General features: G+C 39.4%; 1 protein-coding gene across 1 annotated transcript; it reads right to left on the bottom strand.

Annotated features, from left to right (window-relative positions):
* Positions 1-448: 448 nt before the first annotated feature.
* Positions 449-21,196, bottom strand: DCP1A (decapping mRNA 1A). The gene is made up of 10 exons (XM_069866018.1): positions 21,049-21,196; positions 20,045-20,085; positions 19,106-19,233; positions 14,686-14,752; positions 11,036-11,174; positions 8,087-8,206; positions 3,569-4,327; positions 1,669-1,734; positions 988-1,206; positions 449-564 (listed from the first exon to the last, which is right to left on the bottom strand). The coding sequence occupies exons 1-10, from the start codon at positions 21,181-21,183 to the stop codon at positions 484-486; spliced, it is 1,755 nt and encodes a 584-aa protein (XP_069722119.1). The 5' UTR covers positions 21,184-21,196; the 3' UTR covers positions 449-483.
* Between the last annotated feature and the right edge of the window lie 353 nt (positions 21,197-21,549).

Here is a 21,549-nt window from a genome sequence, read left to right as displayed (position 1 = left end):
CAGATCCATTCCTGCCCCACATCTGCCAACTTCATCACAAGGCATTTTACTCTCCTTTTCCTCAGTCCTTCAAACTGGAACTAGGTTCCCACAATTGAATTTTGTTCTGGTGTGGTATAGCATACTGTACTCTGCATACTTGCTGGTTTAAATAGCATCGAGTCTGTAATCCTTGTAGAGTGAATACAGCTGGGAATCAAAGCCAGAACAAATGTTTGCAAATGCACTTAATGCTAATGAGAGCTCAAATGCAACTCAAGTCCCCTCCCCAAGAAAAACAAAGGTTTGCTGGTGATGATCACAGTGAAAACCTAGATCACTTCTGAGAACATTACTTTCATAATATTTAAGGAAAAAAGTCTTTCCTAACAGGTTCAAATTCAAGACATTGAAAACTAAATATTCTTTTACAAAAATATTAGTTTTATAGACGAGGCATAATTGTTCCTAAAATGAATATATTTTAAGGAGATTTAATTTCAATTATAGCTTAATGTTGTCTGTGTTCTTGGTTAGGACTTGCAAGTAGACTTCATGAATAGTGCTGAGAAAACGGGAATCATTCTGCAGAAGAAAAACCCAACCATTAGAAACATAGCAAAAAGATGCCAAAAAACTTTAATGCTACTTAAGCTGTGCATAAGGATCCCTTATAGCACTGGCCTTCTTAAAGTTAAAAGAAGGGAACAAAACCACCCCCTCCCAATCCCATATCAGGACTTCTACTAGTGGAACTTCTTCCTCAATTGTCCACAAATCCATATGGATGTAAAAGGACACATTGGATGTACAGCTCTGTCCTCCATATCGCCATCAAAAGGAGCAAGCTATGTATGCAGTGTAGCACCATCTACCCCCTCCCACAGAAAGGAACAACTTTTGTAACGTTTCAGGGCAAAAGGAGCTATAGGGGTGCAGAATTTCTCAGCAGTAGCTAATGAACTTTGAATCCCATCCCTTAGAAATTGAGCTCTGTAAAGACAGGACCTTTATTAGATGTATCAATGCTTCTTGAAGCTGAGACCTACTGAGAACAGTAGGAGGTATAGTCTGAATTTCTGTTGTTCCAAGTGTTAAAGGTGAAGAAGAATTGGTTTTATTCTCCACTTCAGTAGCTTTTGCAGCTGATTGTTGAAAAACACTAGGAGACAAGAGGATTGAAGGTGTTACTGTAGTTGTGGCTGTAACAAATGGTGGAGGTGCAACCTGGAAAAGAACAGAAAATTAATAAGCACATGTTTTGATCGCTACAATTCCTACTGAAAGTTTGCAGTAACTAATGCTTGTTATTAAAATCAAATCAAAAGAGACAGCAAGGCAAGGATTGCACCTTATGCCAGTGGGGTGTGTAAGGTTGGACTAAGGCTAACAGACCGTCCTGCAATGTTACAGCACTAATACTGCTACAGTGCAAGAGTGCAGATCCAAAAAGTGTATTCTCATTTCTACATTAGCACCAACAATAAGAGGCACTGTACAACAAAAGGTACTCACAGCAGCCTACAGCAACACCCCCTTGCTGCAGCACAGCTTGCTTCTGCTTCCAGCATGGTCAGTGAGCAATGACTATGGGATATCAACCACTAATTACAATAGTTCCCCCCGCCGTTTTGAGTTCCCCCCGCCGTTTTCTTCTAAGACACCCAAAAGAAGTGTTTATTCACTTACTTGACTTGTTTTAGATAAAGTCTTTGGCTGTGGAAATACTTCTGATTCCTTGTTCTGCTGTACAGTCTAAGCCAAAAAGAAAGCATAATTCACGTCAGCACTCACAGCTCAGTTTCCAGTGGGAGTTTTTATGAAAGCAGAAAACAGATTCTAGATGTAATCAAGTGCATTTTGTAAAACGGATATAACCAATGGCAAGTTGGAAAAAGGGGAAAGATTTGAACTTATATTTTATGCTTTCACTATTGCAGCAAACCTGTAAAGCCATTACAAAACACTTCTGGAGAAAGACTACCGCAGTTTAAAAAGCATCTAAACATTATAAGACTGAAACTAGGAACAAAACAAATGCTATAGGGTAAAGATTTCAGCATCTTGTAATCAGTTTGGTAAATTACCAGGAAGTCTAAAGTCAGTGTTTTTTTTCCTAGAAGTTTTATCTAATCAGTCCCATAAAAATAAATGCTGTTTTCTGCTAGAATTTCAGAAGTATTTTCTACCTTTGCAAACAACACCCAGATATTTCTTTGGTCAGATTTCAAGACTATAATAAAATAAAATTCAAGTACTATAAAACAAAATAAAAGACATGCAAATAAGGTACTGTAACAAATTCCTGTGACATTCTTTGAAAGGCTTGTTGTAGCCATTTGGAATAACTCTTGGCAACACAGAACAGAAAAAAATCCTTCATCACAGACAGCACGTAGCTTACTTAAACTAGAACAGGAACCACTCAGGGAATTGATTGTCCTTAATGACAAAAATAAAATTAACTTTATAGGGTGGTGACAAGGATAAGATCAAATTCTTATAGTCTAGTTACACAAGAGTTAAGATTTTTGCTAATTTAACAGTGTATTTGAAGTATGGAGTTGAGCTTTTGATTAGATCTCTGTTACATGTAAGTCATCATCATACGCACAGCAAAGGGCAGCAGCTGACCCAGACGGGGCTACCAAAGACCTTGTTAAAACCCAGTGGCAAGTGCTGGATAATAATAAACACTAATAAATTCATGCAGATGTAGCTGTAAGTAGTTTTGTCACCTCAGAGGTGAGCACTACAGAAACCTGCTCCCTTTGGAGAAAATGAAATCTAATAACCCAGACTCATTAGTGTCTTCACTACTGAGATAGCCAATTATACAGCAGAGCAACACTAATTAATAGAAAATAATTTAGAACACAAACCCACACTCATTAGCCTTAGAGACTAGCAGTGACATTTTCACCTAATCTCTCAAAACAAAAGTTTACTGCTTTGGCTTACATTAAGGCAGAGACAACAGATTCTCCTCCAAGAAATAAAAAGTTCAAGAGATACTGGGGTAAACCAAACCAGGTGGTCAATTAAGCCAAACTAAATCAATTTATGATTAATTTTACTATATAACTTACAATATCTCAATGTACCCCACAGGTATCCCCAGCAGAAGAGGGTCAAAACTGAAGGTGTACAAAACATCCAAAGTAAAATAATCAAAAAAAGGAAGTTGTTAATTTTGAACCTTCAAAGAAGGTACAGGCTATGCTTCCACAGAATCAGCCCTTCTAATACTGATCAGTCTGTAGCCTTCTGTCCCTTCTCAGATCATCAGTTCTTTGCAGTATTTTTCTGACACAAGTACGGACGAATTCTTTAGGACTTATTCATCCCCTAACAGCACCAGCTTGAAAAACCTTCTCCTCTACAGACATCTCCTGTCCCTGAAAGCAGACGCTAATGATACAATATTAATGGAAGTGGACTTCTAAGTTAGCAATTCAATCTATATCATACAGTGGAAGTCCCTAATTATTTTTAAAAGGCTAATTCATAACAGGACATTTTTCAAGCAAAAGTACATGTAGTCTAAGAACAGTTCAAAGCTTCATGGATATAAAACCCCACAGAATACCTGAAGAGGGGAGATTATCTTGCTGTTCAAGGCTGATGGCTTACTGTGAGATTCTTTGAAGCTTTCTGGTGTTGCAAGTTGGCCAACTGAGGCAGAGATGTTTGGTGTTAAAGAAGTCTTAGTGAGAGACTGTTGCATTTGGTCATGTTGTGGGGTCAACCTGAGCTTCTGGAGAAGATCAACACTTGCATGAGATGCATTTGAGACAGTTCCTGTAGTTGTTGATGTCAAAGGTGCTATAAGCTGGCTTTGGCCAGCCATCAGATTTTGTGGAGCGTGGTTCATTTCAGATGGTGGCTGATTCACTAGTGGGGATATCTGCTTGGCAGCTTGCTGCATAACTTGCATTAGACTGGTTTTTTTTAGGCCAGGAAGCATCTGAGCAGGGGCAGCTTCTATCGTCGAGGCTGAATTAAGAACAGGACTTAAACGAACTGAACAGCTTGGAACATTTTTTACATCAGGCTGGGAAGCTGAAGCTGGAGGTATTAGCATAGGTGTTACACACTCCTGCTGATTCAAAGGATTGGCACTAGTTTTAATGCTAGGACTTTCAGATTTCCCTAGTGATTGCTGTATTACTGCTGACTGATCAAAGGAAAAAGGCAAGAGCAAATTGTGCTGCTCTCTGGCAGAGGCGTCAGTCTGCAACTTGTCCATTCTCTCTGGATTGGGATACGGAGCTGTGGGCTGTTCCTTTGGTACAGAGGTTCCAAACAGTTCCTCCAAAGTCAGATGCTTCTGCCTTGACTGAAATGGCTAGAAAGGAAAAGGAAATTTTCAGCTTAGTAATAAACATAGGACGTGCACCTCACACGAACCCTTGTAATTTCCAGGTAGCTATGAAAAATAACTAGGTCAAAAGCATTGAAAACACAGTTTGGATATTGAGTACCATACTTACAGGAATTTTGAAATCGATTTCATTTACAAGGAATATCCTGCCTATATGAGCATTTTCTCTACAGCCTGCTATGGACAGACTGTGCACTAGCAGTGATGGAGGAGGAATGCTATGGATTCAGTCATTAAGGTGGCACTTGCTACCATCGATCAGCCCTACCTACACAAGGCAGGGCAAAAAATAAACACCAACCACATGTGTTTAACAAAATCCACATAAAATTTACAGAGTTGGAAATAATTAAATGGCCTAAAAGGCAAGAAAAGAAAGAGAAGCCCGAAGGTACAAACCTGATATCACAATACACGCTTAGACAGTTATTTTCACTCTTTTCGTTAACAATGCAGTGTATGTTAGAAGAGGTAAGAGAATCTATACGAACATATGTACCTGCAGCTCCTTGAGAAGTGTGTATATACACACACAGTTTCATCTACCAGTCCTTTAGTTCCTCTCCAAAATATATATCTAGCCTGGTTTTAAGGATATAATCTTCTTAATATTTTGCTGAAAGTGTTTAAAAATGTGTTTCACTAAAGAGAAAAGAGCCAGCTATTAAAAACTCTTAATCTCAAAATTCTCTGGTTATTTTTTTTTAGGTTGCACAGGACCAGAAGTTATGTAAAACAGCTGGACTGAAATACAACATTCCGTTCAGAAGACTGAATGGCCTGCAGCACAATTCCAGTGTGCTCTGACGGTACGTCTAAACCAAGATGCTATTTTATGATGACAACTACTGTACCATGGCATTGCTATGCTAGCTCTAATTTAATTGCACGGATGGCAGCAACAAAGGTAGGACAGTACAGGTAGCATGCAAGCAGCCCAATAAAAGCCCTTGAGCTTGACATGATATTGACTTTTGCCCAGGTAACTAGTATCTACTGCCATCATCATTCACTTTTAGCTAGCTTAAATTCAGGCATGCCTTCATTTTGCAGCTGAAACATACACAAGGTTTACACCCTATAGAACAATTATGCTAGGAATTCTTTCTAGAATCTTGTTCTTACTGTTCTGGAGAGCTGTCCTTCAACCGTAAAGACTCTGTTAAGAGAAAAATCGCTATTCCATCTTACTTCAAACTCAGCTTTACACTTTGGTATGATGAAATGACGAGCTCTCCTTTCTTAATACATTACTATACTTTGATCCATGTAAGACCAGCCCCTTACATGGACACAGTCTCAAACACAAAGTTAATTTCCAGCCTGAAGTATAGAACACATCTTTTGCCTGCTTTATCTCTGACTGAGGTATATTTTGAGTGTATCATCAATTCAGTGTGTTACGAAGAGCCTTATCAGTGTGTGCTGCACAAAGGCAACATGATCATTTTACTTGATAGAAACACAGTGCTGCTCAGAGAGCTTCTCCAGGAATCATTTTGGATATACCGAAACATGAATTGGCAGTCAGAGCTGGCTCAGCCTTGCCAGTCACTGGCACAAAAGCATTTCAGGATACAACTCATTTTCATTTTGAGCTGCCAAGATAAAAAGCTTGAATTTCAGAATATCACAAAGACAACATTTATTTTTATTCCCAACTCTGCGATATCTTTATCATGAAATTAAACCAGTCAATCAACATACAAGTGTGACATTTTGGAGGGAGTTTAGGAGTTTCACTGTACTTATACGTACAGTATTTTTTTAAAGCCACTGGTCATTTGTTTCAATTAGCTCAAAATTGAATTTTTACGGTCGGAATGTTTTTCCAGTAGTACATGTTACTAAAAATGTGATTAAGCACAAACTCATTTGTGATATATTTGAACTCAGTTAACTAGCTTTACAGAATTACCATGACTCCCAATTATTTTTTCCAATATCTCTACAGCTATTATTTTAAATAGCTCAACAGAACTAAAAATACGCCGTTTCACCTGTTCTATAAATTGACCGTTTCTCTTTCATTACTTCAGAGCAATCTGTTAGAATCTTATTTTTCTAGTCTTTCCTTTACCAGTTATTTGGTTTCTGTTCTGTGCTGTCAGTTGGGGCACTTCAGCTGACTGTGTAAGGCCTGTGTGGAGTGACCCAAAAGGAAATATCTTCTTTTTCAAACAAAGCCCCAGGCAACCCTGCTGCCAGGTCTCAAGACCAGGCATGCAGCAATATGTGCTGGCTGCCAGGGGTCAGTCTCTCACTGGTGCTGATCCAGAGTCAGGGGTGTTGCTGAGGGGGTAGAGAAAGCGGAGATAGCCAACAACTCCAGTGAACTCCCCACCTTTCGTTTTAATTCATTGTTAGTAAAGCAGGTTCCTGCTGCCCATACTAGCCCTGCCCTGTACTAGATATCACTACTACTACAACAAAGTAAGTGTTTTGTTTACAAGTACTCAATTCAAGGCTGCACACATTCCACTCTTCAGACACAGCAGTTGTCTGCATCAGAAACCCCAGTGAAGTGGTGGTCACTGCCAGGAGGGGAGGCAGCTGCCTGCACTGGGGTTCCCCTGCCCACTGGGTGGCACTGTAAGCAGGCCCAGGTCACTCAGACCAGAGTACTTCTCCAGAATTTATTTTTTTCAATTTCTCTCTAAGAAGCGTTGCTACAAAGCGACAACTTCCTGGCCCAGAAATGCTTACTAGAAAATGAAGCCAAATATTGAACTACTTCTACCTATTCCAGTCATGCCAGTGTGACACTAAGTACTTCCTAACGAGTTTCCTGTGGTTCCAACACAACTTTTACATGAAGCAGAGCTTATTATCACTAGCATTTTTACCATAGTTTAAACGTTAATTGCAGGAGTAACACCAAGCTTTAGAATTTGTAGACATTTGGATACATGCTGATTCAACACATTGTATCTAACACTACAATTACCATAATTTGAGCAACATCCCTCCCCAACAACACTGAAAATTTCTTTTTAACACAGAAAAAATAACCAACCCCAAACACTGCTCCTTCCCCACCCCAATAAACAAACACCCCCTGAAGCAAGTCAACACAAAACCACGTACACTTTTTCCACAATGTCAGTATGAAGCAATCAGCCAAGCTGACCAATATCACTATCGGTCACAAAAGCAGAGTTTCAAGGGAAGCTATGGAAGTGTGGGAGAAGATAGGAAAAAGCATTTTCAGTTATGCCAAAGAGAATAATGCTGCCATGAATGAAGCACTTTGCATTTCTTGTCTAGCAATTCACTGTTGATTTAAGTAGCAAGACTGCAGCTCCTGCTTTAAAAGCAGCACAGAAACCCTAAGTAAATGTCTCAAATATGAGAAAGCAGGGCTCCAGTGAAAGACTAACACTGTATACAGCCAACTGGTGCCATATTCAGTGCAATAAAGTGGCAGAAAAATTTTTCTTGCTTCCTGGTTCTTCAAGTCATCCTGCACGTTATCATTAACCGAATTCTTCCAGAATCAGACCTAGATATTCACAGTAGTGTGAACACGGCCTCATGTTTTTAAATGCTTAAGTCAAAATGCAGAATATAGGATTGCAAAAGTCTTCAAACCCCTTACCTTATTCAAAGCGGGAATACATTCAGCAGACAACACCGCAGGCATTCTAATAAAAAAATACTTCGGTAGCAAGACAATGTGCTAAATGAAAAAAAGCACCTTATTTAGGTTTGGAAAAAACATACCTGCTCTTGCACTTGTAATAAAGTTTTTTGTTCCGAAGGCTCTGTGCTTTCTGGCTTTGGAGGATTTGCATTTTGCTGCATACCAAAACTTGATGTAATACTCAAGTCACTGATCTGATTCTGAGAAAAAAAAAAAAATTACACAAATACATGAGTTTTAAGTCTACATTTATCCACTACTACAATCTGATTTACATGGCACTTTGACTGAAATACAGATGATGTACAGAGCACTGGTTTCTGTGAGACACTGTTGAATTCACAAATTTTAAGAAAATAGAAGCATGACAACTGACTTTGTACTGTTTTCACTTAGAAAGAAAACATAATTAAAATAAGACAAGACAGGTTTTCACATCCTTTACCTGCATCAGCTGCTAATAAGTAAGTTCTCTACACCTCATTAAATCAAGCACACAAACTAGAAACAACTTAGAAAAATAATCCTGTCAGCAATCATTCTAACTGGCTGGCAAGAGAGCATGTCACTGACTTATTTCCACAAGATTTAATTAACCATGTACATGTACTTTCAGAAGGTGTTAATTGGTTTTCTGTGAACAAGGCAGAAAATTGACAAGAGTTGTGTTATAACAGACTGTGTTTACAGATCAAATGGACTTTCATCTTTAATTAACATAAACACACATATAAATGAAAACAGAAATAGTATGATAATTTAAAAAAATAAAACAGTGAAAAACCATAAACTGTAGATCCCTGTAGTGTTCCGTAGGCAAACTACACCTTATGTATATGACATAGCTGCACATTAGCACAACACGAGGACTGCTCTGCTCACCCACAGTAACAAAATATAGGTTAAACTTTTTAGCAAAAAGTTTAAAAAATCTGAGCTTTCTTATTCTTTTGTTTTCAAGTTCTAATTGAAAGAAGTAAATACAAAGATCAAGGCATATATAGTTATTTAGGGACAGAGGCAAGAAGCAACTCTTCTCCTACCTTTCTGACTTTTAGCCAGTAACATGAAGGTCAAAATTCTTTGCGCCTGAAATGCTGGATGCCTTGTGATTACAAAAATCAGACAAAGCACTTGACCTTTCTCTAGAGAACGAGTTGCTTGACGTTTCCATGCTCATACTAAAAACACACACGCGAAGCATCATGCTATAAAAAGCATCCATTCACTTCATTAAAAAAATCTCAGAATTCATTCATTTTCACATATGGACTTGATGTAGCGAGTACTTGAAGGATTAAGCTGATTTGGAATCCTAGATTAAATCACTCAGACCTTCATAAATCTCTTTTTCACTCTCTCTGCCCCCTTCTCATGCTGACACTCTGCCAATCTCATGTGGGCTGCCCACAAGGATTACTGTATGATCCATCTGGAATGTACCAGGCAGATAAGTACTTTCTGCTCCTAAATACAAATTCATGTGTAATTACTGAGTGCCATAAAATAATATATAGATATAAAAAAAACATATAAAACCAGAAAAGGTCTCTCAAGAAGCCATCTCAGTTGATACAACACTGGAAAGAGTTACTCAGGTTCTGATGCTTCCTTCTGTGCTCCCACAAAAGCTGCTACTTCCATAGTGCTGGCCTTCATACAAAAACACCTTCTCCTCAAAAAGCACTGATGCTCAGAGAACCAGAAGCAATTTATTTTTCTATTCAATCTACAGGTAAGGCGTACCCCATATTACCGATTTTCAGGAATTCGTATAGTATCAAGCCTGGGTCAAATATATTGTCACGCTCACATGCCTTCAATCTATGTCAGAAAGTTACAAGTGATGTTGGCTCACACAACGCTTAATCCAAGTGTTCATCCTTTTCTCCGCAACCCACATTGTACCATAACAACCTAGACTCCTACAAAACCTCAAATCCCAAGGACTCAAAGGAACTCTGCTGTAAACCATTGCACAAGCAAGTTCTGGAAGGAATCAAGCACTCAACTAATGCGCTAACTCTTCTGCCACCAGTATAGTAACAAAAACCACACCACAGCTCTGCAATGTCATACTAGCACACGACTACACTACTGTACATTCTTGTATAATTGTACTTGGGGAGAGGAGACTTCAGAATCTTGGTTTCCTTTTATGGATCTCCCACACATTGCCCTTATTATTCATCCTGCATAGATGAATTTGGCTCTCAGGACTACACAAATTAATTCTTTCCTGAGAGAATTAACATTCTCCTTCATTATGTAATCTTGTGAATTTAGCCCCGGCCAAAGGTACCAGACTCCTCCTCCTGAAATCAGTTAATTTTTTAAACATACAGACACACAGCAAACAGGATAGAAGTAGTAAACTGGGCTTCTGTTATATCATTCAACATGGCAAAGCATTTTATCGTGTAGCTAAATGAATGCTCTTGATTATGGCATGTCATAGCAGATCTCCTCCACTGACTTTCAGTACAGAGGAAAAACCTCAAATTCCAAAGTGCCAGCCACTATAAAGAATATTTACAATAGCAGAACTTCAAGATCACAAAACTGTGCATGTTTGGTAGTATGTTCTTCTACAGTGTTAAGTACATACTTATTTGTTCACCTTCCCTTTGACAACGACCTCACAAAACAAGACAGCAGAGAAGTACAGAGATTAAGTAACCCATGTACCCATTTCAGAAAAAGTGTTGTGTCTGCATGTCCAGGTATCTGTTTTTAAAACTACTTCTTTCCCCCAGAAAGTAGAAATGCAAACAAGAAATTACAGGCACACCAAATTAGAGATTAGGTGCACTATTTTGCAATCTTGTGTTCGAATGTATTGCACAGGACAATTCAGAACATAAGAATTATCCTCTATCATCTCTCTCTCAGAAAGCACAGGGTAGGTTATTTCTGTGGACTCCATACAATGTCCTAAGCCCCTTAGTCAGAAGTAGTTTTTGATTTGTTTTTAAAGTAAGCAGGAAAGAAAAAAAAAAGGGAAAACCCAAACCATGACGTTTCCTTACTCGTTCATATTCATCCTTGGCTTTACTAAGCATTTCCAGGATGTCAATGGGCCTGTTTTCATTGCAGCCATTGGTTCTGCTGGGACTCTTCCTGTCCTGGGAAACTTGCTGTGATCTCTGAGTTTCTTGTTCTACCACACTGTAACAGGAAAGGAGAAAAGGGATTTAAAAATTTTATCTACATCTTGCAAAAAGCAGTAAAGAGAAGCGTTCTCTCAGCACACTACCACATTTTGTTCTGCCTGAGTAAAAACCTGACGCATAGTTGACCCAAGTTAAACAAGTTTTCATTCGTTACAAAGTTTATACAAGTCAAGCTGTCAAAACTGTAGGATTTATCTCCAACTCAGACAGCACTGCTGCATCTCTCACGGGCTGCCTACAGTAAACACCACTTCTGTAAAACTGTCAGATTTAGCTGTTTTTACAATAAAACATGGGGACATTCAAGCACGTGTCATATAAAGAGCACATGCTGTACCATAGACAGTAAAATACATTTTTTCACTCTACTTCCTGACATGCATTTTTTCCACATTTAGCCAAATCAAGCCATGTTTTTTCAAGAAAATCAATTATGAAACAGTTCTAATTTAAGACGAGGCCTACTATTACACAACAATACAAAGCCTGGGAAGGAAAGGAGCTGGCTCATGCCACATGTGTCTGGAGTCAGTCTGCAAGGAGGCTCAGAGCAAGCTATCTCTTACTTCTGCACTTAAAGCTCTGGAAAGAAGGGCAAACCATTTTCTTCTCTAGCTGCTATGTATTCATTCCAACTACCTGCAGGTCTACAACAAATCTTTTCTTCTAGTCTTTGATGCCTAAATTCATTCACCACTTCTGCTCCACCCCTACCTGCCTCAAGTATCAAACCCCCTCAGTTTAAAACATATGCAAGAAGATGATGCATACCTGGTACATTTAATTAATAAAAGTAAAGGCAGCATTTACTTCCACTCTTAATCCATACACAGTTCACAAGATATACATGGCTGTGCAATGCACTAAAGCTTATCCTCTTGAAATAAACACACACCAGCCTGTAATCCCTTCTTTTTTAAGCCTGCATTAATCAAATATGTTAAGAAAAAACAAGCACGGTAAACAGGACAGAGCTCTGGAGCTGGCATGTCACTTGAGAACTCTCATGCTGTGGAACTGATGACTGCCGGGGAAGCCAAGAGGTGCCATCGTAACGATCACAGAAAGTGTCAATCATTCCAGCCTCCAGTTTCTTTGGGGCAGTTAGGATTCTGAAGTAACTCTAGATTTATAGATGGCAGAGTAATTAGATGTTTATATGCACCTCCATGTGGCCATTTCTGAGGAAAAAATAGCTCAAGTCTTGGAAGTTTCTTCCCAGTTTTTCCAGCAACCAAGCCTCTTTACTTCCCTACAGTTCCACTGCGTTTACTTGAAGAAGGATTAGATTTTGCTTTTAACAATTCAATGCTGCTCAACTCCAGGACTAGGAATGCAATAGGGCAAGGTAAAAGAACAAGAATACTTTGCTGAGATTTTAAGTGCCAGCATAATTGTATCAGAAAGAACAAATATTTCTGTTAAAGGGAAAATTCTGGACAAGTGAAGTCATACATGTGCTGCCCAACAGGCAAAGCAAAGTCTTCAGTCTTGAGACCCTCCTCCTGCCCTTAACTAGTTGGTGTAGATTTCTACAAAACATTTTCCCATCAAAACTAACTGGTCTTACAGCACAACACAAGGAGTACATCCATTTCACAGAAATGTTTCAAAGATTTCTGAAAACACTTTGTAACGTTTCTCTCTTGTCCACTGTGAAGCCTTTGTTATCTTTTTAAGGTTTACTTTTTTTTTTCAAGAACAATTAGATTTTCTCACATAGATAATTGCCTAACAGCTCTTCTTCCACCTTCTGTCTTGTGCAGGTTACGTTTAGATTATGGTGAGGTGGTAAATGTGAAACAGTGCATATACCTCCCAAAACTCTGAGATACTCTCCTGTTTCTGGCTTGTTGCCTGTACCTCAGAAGCCAGTTTGGGTCTGACTGTTGAAACAGAGTAAAACAAGCTTGCAAACTAACTTAAAAATACAAAACGCAACAATTTTACATTTCAGATGCAACAGTTAAACAGATTTAAAACCCCCTAGTTTCTGTCCCATTTCTCCTAGACAGGTCAGCCCTCAAACAATCATCTTGAATTAACGTGACTCCTATTAATTCCCTCTCAAGTTCACAGCTCGATGACTCCTATAATTGTTTTCATTTCAGAAAATTGTAGAATTCTTTATTTTAAAGAAAAAACTTTGCTGGGGAAAAAAAAACCCAACTAATGCACATCTTACAGTGAGCATGCTCTGGAGGCAATCCAGGATTAAATCTTTCTTAAGCAAGGCCTGCTGTTTCTCTCCATTATATCCGACGGTGGAAGCACACATTCCTTCAGGGACACAGTAGCTGCTGTGACAGTTTGTTTAAGCATATCTGCAGTTACAGCATTGAAAATATACCTGGCATAACCTTACAGCAGGGGGTGAGCAGGCAGGGAGAGAGAGAACGTGAGAAGTGAAGTCTGATTACACAGCCTTCAAGCACTAATTTACTTTTCTCTTGCAAGATAAGCCACGGAAATATAAATGGATGGTCTGCAATCTTGTTAACTCAGCCTGGCACAATAAGGTCAAGTCAAACAGCAGGAAAGAGAATGCAAATCTCCTTGAAACCTTTTATGGTTATGTTTTTTAAGCTCTGAGGATACTACAAAGGCAGTACTCTTTCCTCTTAGAGAAAAAACACCCTCCACCTAAACAAGAAGGTGCCTATCCAAATTTCTACCCAAGAGAAAGACAAAATCTATGGAATACTACTAACACTCTTGGAAGAAAATGTAAATATTTATTTCAAAAGATCCTGAACTACGCCTGATGGAGCCTGCTACAACATGCTGAAATGCAGATTTCCCTCTCTAAGATTCAATTGTGGCTTATTTTTTTTAAATCAGAGTGTATATTTTAAGTTTTCTTAAATATATCTTTCATCCCAGGATGAAATAATCCCTGCAGTTTCAGCTGCCTCCTTATAGAGAAGCACGCAGTAGTATCAGCACACTTAATTTTCTTCTGTCTGCCTTCTACCCATTTTAGGGGAAAGAAAGCTTAATGTTTGTGGAAAGAGATGTCAGCAAAACAGCATCATTTTGCTTTTCATCAAGTTTGTGACACTAGCCTCAAAAGTGCAGCTTTTCCATCCTAGAATGGAAAATGTACAGCTAGAATGCCTTCACTTCTCCAGTACTTTAGACACTCAGAAGCTATAAGGCATGTGGTACCAAATGAAGCGTGACTTCATTCTACAGTGCCTTTTCAACAAAGAAATAAATATACTTATATATCTTGCTCAGTACAGAAACAGTTTCTATCAATACTTCTGTTACTCCCAAACTGAGACACAATTTTCAAGGAAAAAAGATCTAGAAGTAACAACACCACCAGTACCAAACCACCCTCTGCCCCAACTCACAACATTCATTACTGAAAAAACTAGGATCAGCAAGGATATTGTGGTTTTCTATTAAAGGAGAGTGAGAAAAAACCTCAAACGTGTTTAATAGGTTCCATTTTTTGCTACACTGCATAAAAGAACTACAGAATAATACACAGTACTTACTCAGCCATGAGTTTTGCTATTCGATGACAGTCATTCTTGTCGTAAAACCAGATACTGTAAATTGACACTTAAAAATAAGAAAAAAATGCAAGTGTAAGACAAAGATTTTCAAAAAACAGCAAGCAAATCAACTAAAAAATCCAGCAGTTCATTACATCTGTAACACGTTAATTTCCACTCAAATACTCTGTGAGACTAAGTACCATTTATAAAGTAAGCAGAAACAGCACATCTTCAAACACAAATAAAACAGCAGTCAGATTAAATGCAAGAACTACAAAACATCAATCCTGTTTGTAAATAAAAGTGGCATGAAAATGAAGCTTTAACTACCAGGTACCTTCCCATGACAGTTGCAACCTGTTTTGAAATTCTGATTTTACCACTTAAACTAAGCTAAGAAACACCCATATTTTTTGAATTCTCATCCTTCCCCTTACTTCTTTTTCTTCCTCAAAGCACTCAAGAACATCAGCCAAAGCCAACTCAAAGTTATTTCAAGCCATAACAAAGCCATTCTTAGCTAAACTTTTTTTCTAGACCTTCCAGTTACCCTGGCATACTGTGTTGGACCAAAACCTACAAGAAGTCATGCACAGGCCTCATTTTTATAACAATATTCTAAGACAAACTGAAGTTCTATCTTGTTTCTTTTTAAAAATTTTATTTTATTAAGTAACAAATATATTCATTTGGGTGTTTGTTTCTCTAGAAGTTACAGCTTAAGTAATAGACAAAAAAGCTTTTCAAGTCATAAACAAATAAATACACTGCAAATTCAGGAACTTTCTTCTTACAAAAGACGTAAGCCAGTAAAGAAAGCATTTCATACATGTGGCCAACACTTCTGAAGTATTAATATTGCAGTTTAATACAAGTGGATTTTCTACTGCATAGAAACCTGAGTATGTCTCCACTTTGAATTGCTCTTTCAGTACTGTAGCATATTTTAACGTTGAATAAAAGCTTTTTCCCCCCACCCCCGACTCCATTATCAGACAAACTACCAAAAGCAGAAAGCTGCTTCAAAAGCATACTTGCTGAAGAAATGAAGATAAGGAACCTATAATGCTATCTTAATGGGACAAACGATAAAGGTCACACTCGACTCTGCCAGAAGCAGGCCTACACAAGGCCAGAAGTAGATCCGAGTCTCAGTTTGCTGTACAGAGCACCAGGCTTATTTCCACTTTGTACTACTGGCAAGCAATCATAGCGAGTCACTGCAAGACATTAACAGTATCATAAAGATGTAAAGCAGATTATGAACAAGTAAACTTGAGCATTAACTTAGATACGGCCCAACAGGCTGGAATGTTTACCTTCCTCTTTTCAAAGGAGGGCCCCTCTGCACTATCAGTTCGGCTCCTTTGCTCCAGAAGTATGTGTGTGTGTCCCAACTACATTACTCGATGCATTTCCTGCATGCATACCACTTGAGCAATGAACATCCTTTTATTAGAGAGAGTTGGTACTTATCAGTTCTTTTCAAACTTGTGATCTTTTTACTACACCCAGCATAACCACTAGCTGAATGTTCCCATGTCTAGTGGGGTATCTTTCTACTGCAGTTTTTAAAGAGTTTCATCTAACATAAGCCACTAAATTCAATGACTAATTTTTCCATCTAATTAAACACTTTGCATCCAACTTCTCTACACAATGCTGGGCAGCATCTTTAGTAATCAAGTAGAAATACTTTGTTAATCATCATCAGCAATATTTTTCAGCTGTATTTACATTACATTTTGACACACATGAAGTCATAAGTAACCCGTATCAAAACTAAACCAGATTTGATATTAAAAGTGTCAGTTATATCGTCACCTACGTTCTTCTCTGATATGCATCCTTTTTATTAGAAACATTGAGCCATAAATATTTATGTAAAGACGGAACACAACTTCTCTCCAAACTTGACTGGATCAATCATTAAAATTTGATTGAAATTGCTAGGGGAGAACAAAGAGGTCTGAGAAAACAAAAGCGTTATGGAAGACTTCCTGCTCAAATCTAACAGTTGGATAACACCAACACAAAGGTCTTGGGCTCTTCTATGTTGTGCTCTGAAGGCAGCATGGGGCAGTCAGTTTACCGTTCCAATGCTGCCCAGCCTATAAAGTTATCATGGAAATAAACATAACCCAATCTCATCCACATCAAGAAAAGCACATATATGCATTATCTAGGGCATATGCACCATTTTACACTTCAAATCGTTCAAGGCATCAAACAAGAAGTACATTAAAGAATCTCTCTCAAAGCTCATATCCCTTTCAGGAGGAAGGTAGCTGAAATGCCACCTCTCCTCACTCACTCTACCATCTTCTTCACTGAGATTCCTCACTCACTGTCCCTATTTTCCTCAATTTAAATAATTAATTAATTAATAAAAGAAGTGTCTCTCTTTCATATTGTTTTGAATATCCAAAGCCACTTCACAAACAGGTGACAGCACAACCCCCCAAGCAGTTGCACTGGAGTAATTCTGCAGGTGGCAAACAGCATCCTAGATCAGGAACACTTTAACAAACTGTCACCTGACTAAGTACAGTGCAAAACAAGAGGGATTACTACTTTGCAACAGTGAACCAGAGCGGAACCCCCTTTCCCGTGAGAAGGCCATCTCTCAGGTCAAACAAAATATTTTTAGAACTTCTTAGAAGCTTTCAATGGTTCCTCCCCTAGCTTGCATTGCTGCTTCTGCTATAAAGGTATCAAGAACAGGCTCCTTTCTTATCTCAGCCTAAACCACTGGGTTAATGCGCTTGCTGGAAAGCCATTCGGCTTCAGCAATCACAGAGGTATGTTATACTTAATGCATGGTCAGCCAGGAACAAAGGTGACAATGACAGACTTGCCTTACCAGTAAAGATGGAATAGTTTTGAAACCAGTCGGGAGTTCCTTCAAAGAATTTTAGAAGCTATTAAATAAGGCAACTGATTTTGCCTTTACTGTTCTTTTTAAATTAATGGTACTACGACAAGCCCTGAAGACAGCACTTTAACTGAACTTTCCACTTAAAACCAAACTTCTCCAAATCCATTATTTTTGTTTTACTAACTCTTACCCTTGGACAGGAATCAGAAGCATGCAAGAAAAAAAACCCCAACAAAACAAAAAACCCACACCAAATAAGGGCTATTTATTTTAATACCCAAGTTTTACGCTTAGCATCTGTCTTTTCAGCACCATGGAAATCAATCTGCCTGATCTCCCAAGTGAACTAACTTGGATTAAAAAGCCATTTAGTCAAGACCAACATCACCAATACAGAGGGAAAGTTATGAATGAAAAAGACTTAGAAGAATACTTCTGGCAGACTTTAAGGGGTAAGTTGGCCATTTGACTAATTTCCTTCTATTACTAAGCAAAGTATCAACTATAAGCTCCAAATTCTTACATTACAGGTTGAAAGTACTGAACTTTCATTTGGACTGTTATTATTGTCACCGGCAGAAAGATAGGCTTTTTTTTTTGTGAGAAGTTTAACATACTTCTCACAAATACAGACAAGAAGAAACAAGCTTAGGTTCATTAAAAAAAATAAAAGGTCAATGGGATTCAGTGCTTCATGAACAAATACTCCAAAAACTCTGAAGAATGTGCATGTGTCCAGAGGGAAAGTTAGACAAGGATCAAATGTACCCGGCAACACATACTCCAGATTAAGCAATAATAAGTACCATATTAAGGAAAATGTATAATCTAAAAAAATCCTAACTTTTAAGAGAAACTGTAAATTAAAAATAGCAGTAAACATGATTACAGCTTTTTATTGGGTAGTCCAAACCACTGCTCATCTGCAAGCTAAGGAAACGGCATCACCAGTTCAATCAACTTACTCTTAAGAGTTTCAAACGATCACTGTAGATTTCCTCAAGCAGGACAAAAAAACTCCCATGCTACAAGAAACAGGACTGTTGCCAACACTCTGTATAAGAGGTAGTTTTTCCTTGTACAACCTAGCAGTCCACTCTCTTTCAGTCATTAAAGGATCCCAGAAGAACTCTGTACTAAGCCCTTAGAGAGGCACATTACATTAACCACTGGCTTAGAACTCCTCTTTGAATTAGTTTCCAAAGTACTTAAGTTCTTCATACCAGCAGGCAGCTGCGCAGAAGTGGATACCCTTCCACACGAAAAGAACTTGGACAAGACAACTTTGCTCAGAACAAAGGAAGAACCCTCTGGAGGACCCTCTGCTCTCTGGGGTGCCTTCTACTTACCCACTCGACCTTATGTACATTTCATGTACACCTCCTCCTCCTCTCTTTAAGGGTTATGTAATTTATACTTTGAATTCTTTGGAATAAGAGGATTACCTTATACTTGAAACAGACATCACAGTAGTCCAAAGTGGTCTAGGTTATAAAACAGAACATGAAATTGATATGGATTAAAGAAAGTTATACTCACAGCTAGCATTTCTGTAGAGAAGAAAAGGTTCATGGAGCTGAAACTCCAGATCTTTATTTACTGGTTCAACGAGATTGTGCATGTTCAGTCGATTCACTATCGTAAAGCCATGATAAGGAGAAGCTGACCTATTGTTTCAATTAAAATAAAGACAAGGATTAATATGCTGAATCTATGTATACAGTCTTCCGAAATACTTAACCAACTTAATCTTCAAATCTCTGCTGCTTTATTAGCTGAAGCTTTAGCAGTCCTGAAGCTCCAACAGCTTTACTTCCATGCCATTTTTTGGCATGCCAACAAATTTCAATTTAAAACTACACGTACCTCAAAAGTAGGCTTAGGATTATCATTACACTTCTATACTGCTAAACTACTGAATCAAAGATATGCCTCAAAAAAAAAAATTGATTAAAAAAAACCTAGGGCATGACCAGGATTAAAATGCAAGGGGATTCAATACTTCACATAAGACAGCTTTGAAGCATTTCAGAATCTTTTGTTAGACAAGACAAACCGCTTAAGCAGCAGCATTTACCTTAGTGTAAACAGACATAACAATAAAAAAAACCCTGTTGGCTTAAATAACATGAAATACACTTAGAGGGGAACTAGAGCAGTAATTTCTTCCTAAAGGGCATGCTATTGGATTAACAAAACAAGCTTGATAAATTAGGGTTTTGTGTGGATACATATCCAATGTTCATCAAGTGTTATGATTTCTCAGCAGTACTTTCAGGTGCTTTTGACAATTTTGCCAGTTTTGACTCCGTGCAGAGTTTGCTCTTCTCAAATGAACACACAAATGTTACAGCTAGAAAAATAAGTAATTCTGAATTTACTTGATGCAGTAAATCCAGAATGAAAACTACACATGAAGCTGCTTGAAGTTTGCTTTAAGGAAGGAAGAAAAAACAAACATCACAAAAAGGTTCTTACCTTTTGTACACAAATAAGGTCCCTTCTATGTCGGTTTTCTCCTACAAAAGGAAAGGAATTGCATTTAAGGGATATGCTTGTTCACACAGTTACGCAGCTTTTGTATAGTGTTTTACAATAGCCATTATCTTTCCATTACGTTTGACATCAAAGAACTAAAAATACAGCCTCCTATTTTTAGAAGCTGCTTTTTCTTGGAAAGATTAGGAAATTGAGATTTTCTTCGTGCTATCAACGTGACGATGTGACATAGAGTATTCTACAACCTTCCTATGCCAAACCTGACCAGCCAGAGCTGAATACGTTCCTCACAGCTCCCTACTGTACACACAGACAGCTCATCCATCTGCAATAATCAGACAACACTTTTTGCCAAAGCTGTTATTTAAATGCCTGGCCAACAACAAAACAGTATAGTTAGTGACCATGGCTCAGATTCATACTTTGATTTTGAAAGCATCGTGTACTTGCCACCTGCCAGGACAGGAAGGTGCATGCAGCTCCAGTCCCACATACAATGATGTGAACTCCATGTATTTCCATTTTTATAGTTTTGTGATAAGACTGGCAGTCAAGTAAAACCTGTGTTTAATGCAAAGATGAATGCTAACATTTCCCAACTCCCACTCTTCCCAAATCAGGGCTCCATTCCACATGCACGAGGGGCAACTTTCCTTGGAAAGTAACAGAACACGCATAAGATTCCTGCGAAAATGTATCCACCTAAGTGGGAAATCCATCCCGTTCCAGCTCTTGTCTCGCTGCACAGAATCGATGGAGATCGCTCCCTCGCGCTGCCCAGGCCTGATAAAGGCTGCTCGCTTTCTAAAGCTCCTAAACGACTCTTAGAGAGTTTTATTTGCCGGTATTTCGGCGTCACCGCCAAGGGCGCCGAGAGCGAGGGGAACCCGGAGCCCGCAGCCGCCTCAGCCGCCCCCCGGCTCCCTCCGCAGCCCCCGGAGGCGCCGGGCCCGGGGCCCGGATCCCCGCTCCCCGGGACTTACCCACTCGTTGGCCTTGGGGCTGAAGCTGTAGAGCGCTACCTGGCCGGTCACGTCGGCGATGCTGGTGATGTAGGGGTCGTGCTGCTTGAGGGCCGCCAGGCTGATCTCCTGCCCCGCTCTGCTCGCCGACTCCATCTTGGCTCCCGGCAGCCCCGGAACCACCCGCGCGGTGTCACCGCCAACACGGCCCCCCCCGGAACGCCGAGCCCCGCGTGGTGTCACCGCCAATCCGCACCCCCTCACCACCCCCCGGAACGCCGAGCCCCGCGCCTGCCGTTCCGCCCCGCGCTGGGGCCGCCCTTCCCGGGGCAGGGAGCCCCCTTCCCGGTGCCCGAGCCCGCCCTGGGACCCGGGACGGGCTGTGGAGGGGCCCCCCAGGCCCCCATAGCCCCACCGGCCGTGCGGGGTCATAGAATCATAGAATAACCAGGTTGGAAGAGACCCACTGGATCATCGAGTCCAGCCGTTCCCATCAATCACTAACCCATGTCCCTCAGCACC

This window comes from Phaenicophaeus curvirostris, chromosome 11 (assembly GCF_032191515.1).
Source record: "Phaenicophaeus curvirostris isolate KB17595 chromosome 11, BPBGC_Pcur_1.0, whole genome shotgun sequence".
Taxonomy (NCBI): domain Eukaryota; kingdom Metazoa; phylum Chordata; class Aves; order Cuculiformes; family Cuculidae; genus Phaenicophaeus; species Phaenicophaeus curvirostris.
Note: the sequence above shows the minus strand (reverse complement) of the source record. Positions and strands in the feature narration are given on the sequence as shown.

What these genes read in the sequence shown, in the direction of transcription:
- DCP1A (XM_069866018.1), bottom strand. Translation starts at nt 21,183, where the DNA reads ATGGAGTCGGCGAGCAGAGCGGGGCAGGAGATCAGCCTGGCGGCCCTC. An exon ending in GCCCCAAGGCCAACGAGTGG is followed by an intron (nt 20,086 to 21,048) that starts GTAAGTCCCGGG and finishes TTCCTTTTGTAG; the next exon opens with GAGAAAACCGACATAGAAGG. An exon ending in ATAGCAAAACTCATGGCTGA is followed by an intron (nt 11,175 to 14,685) that starts GTAAGTACTGTG and finishes TTCCTGTTACAG; the next exon opens with TGTGGTAGAACAAGAAACTC.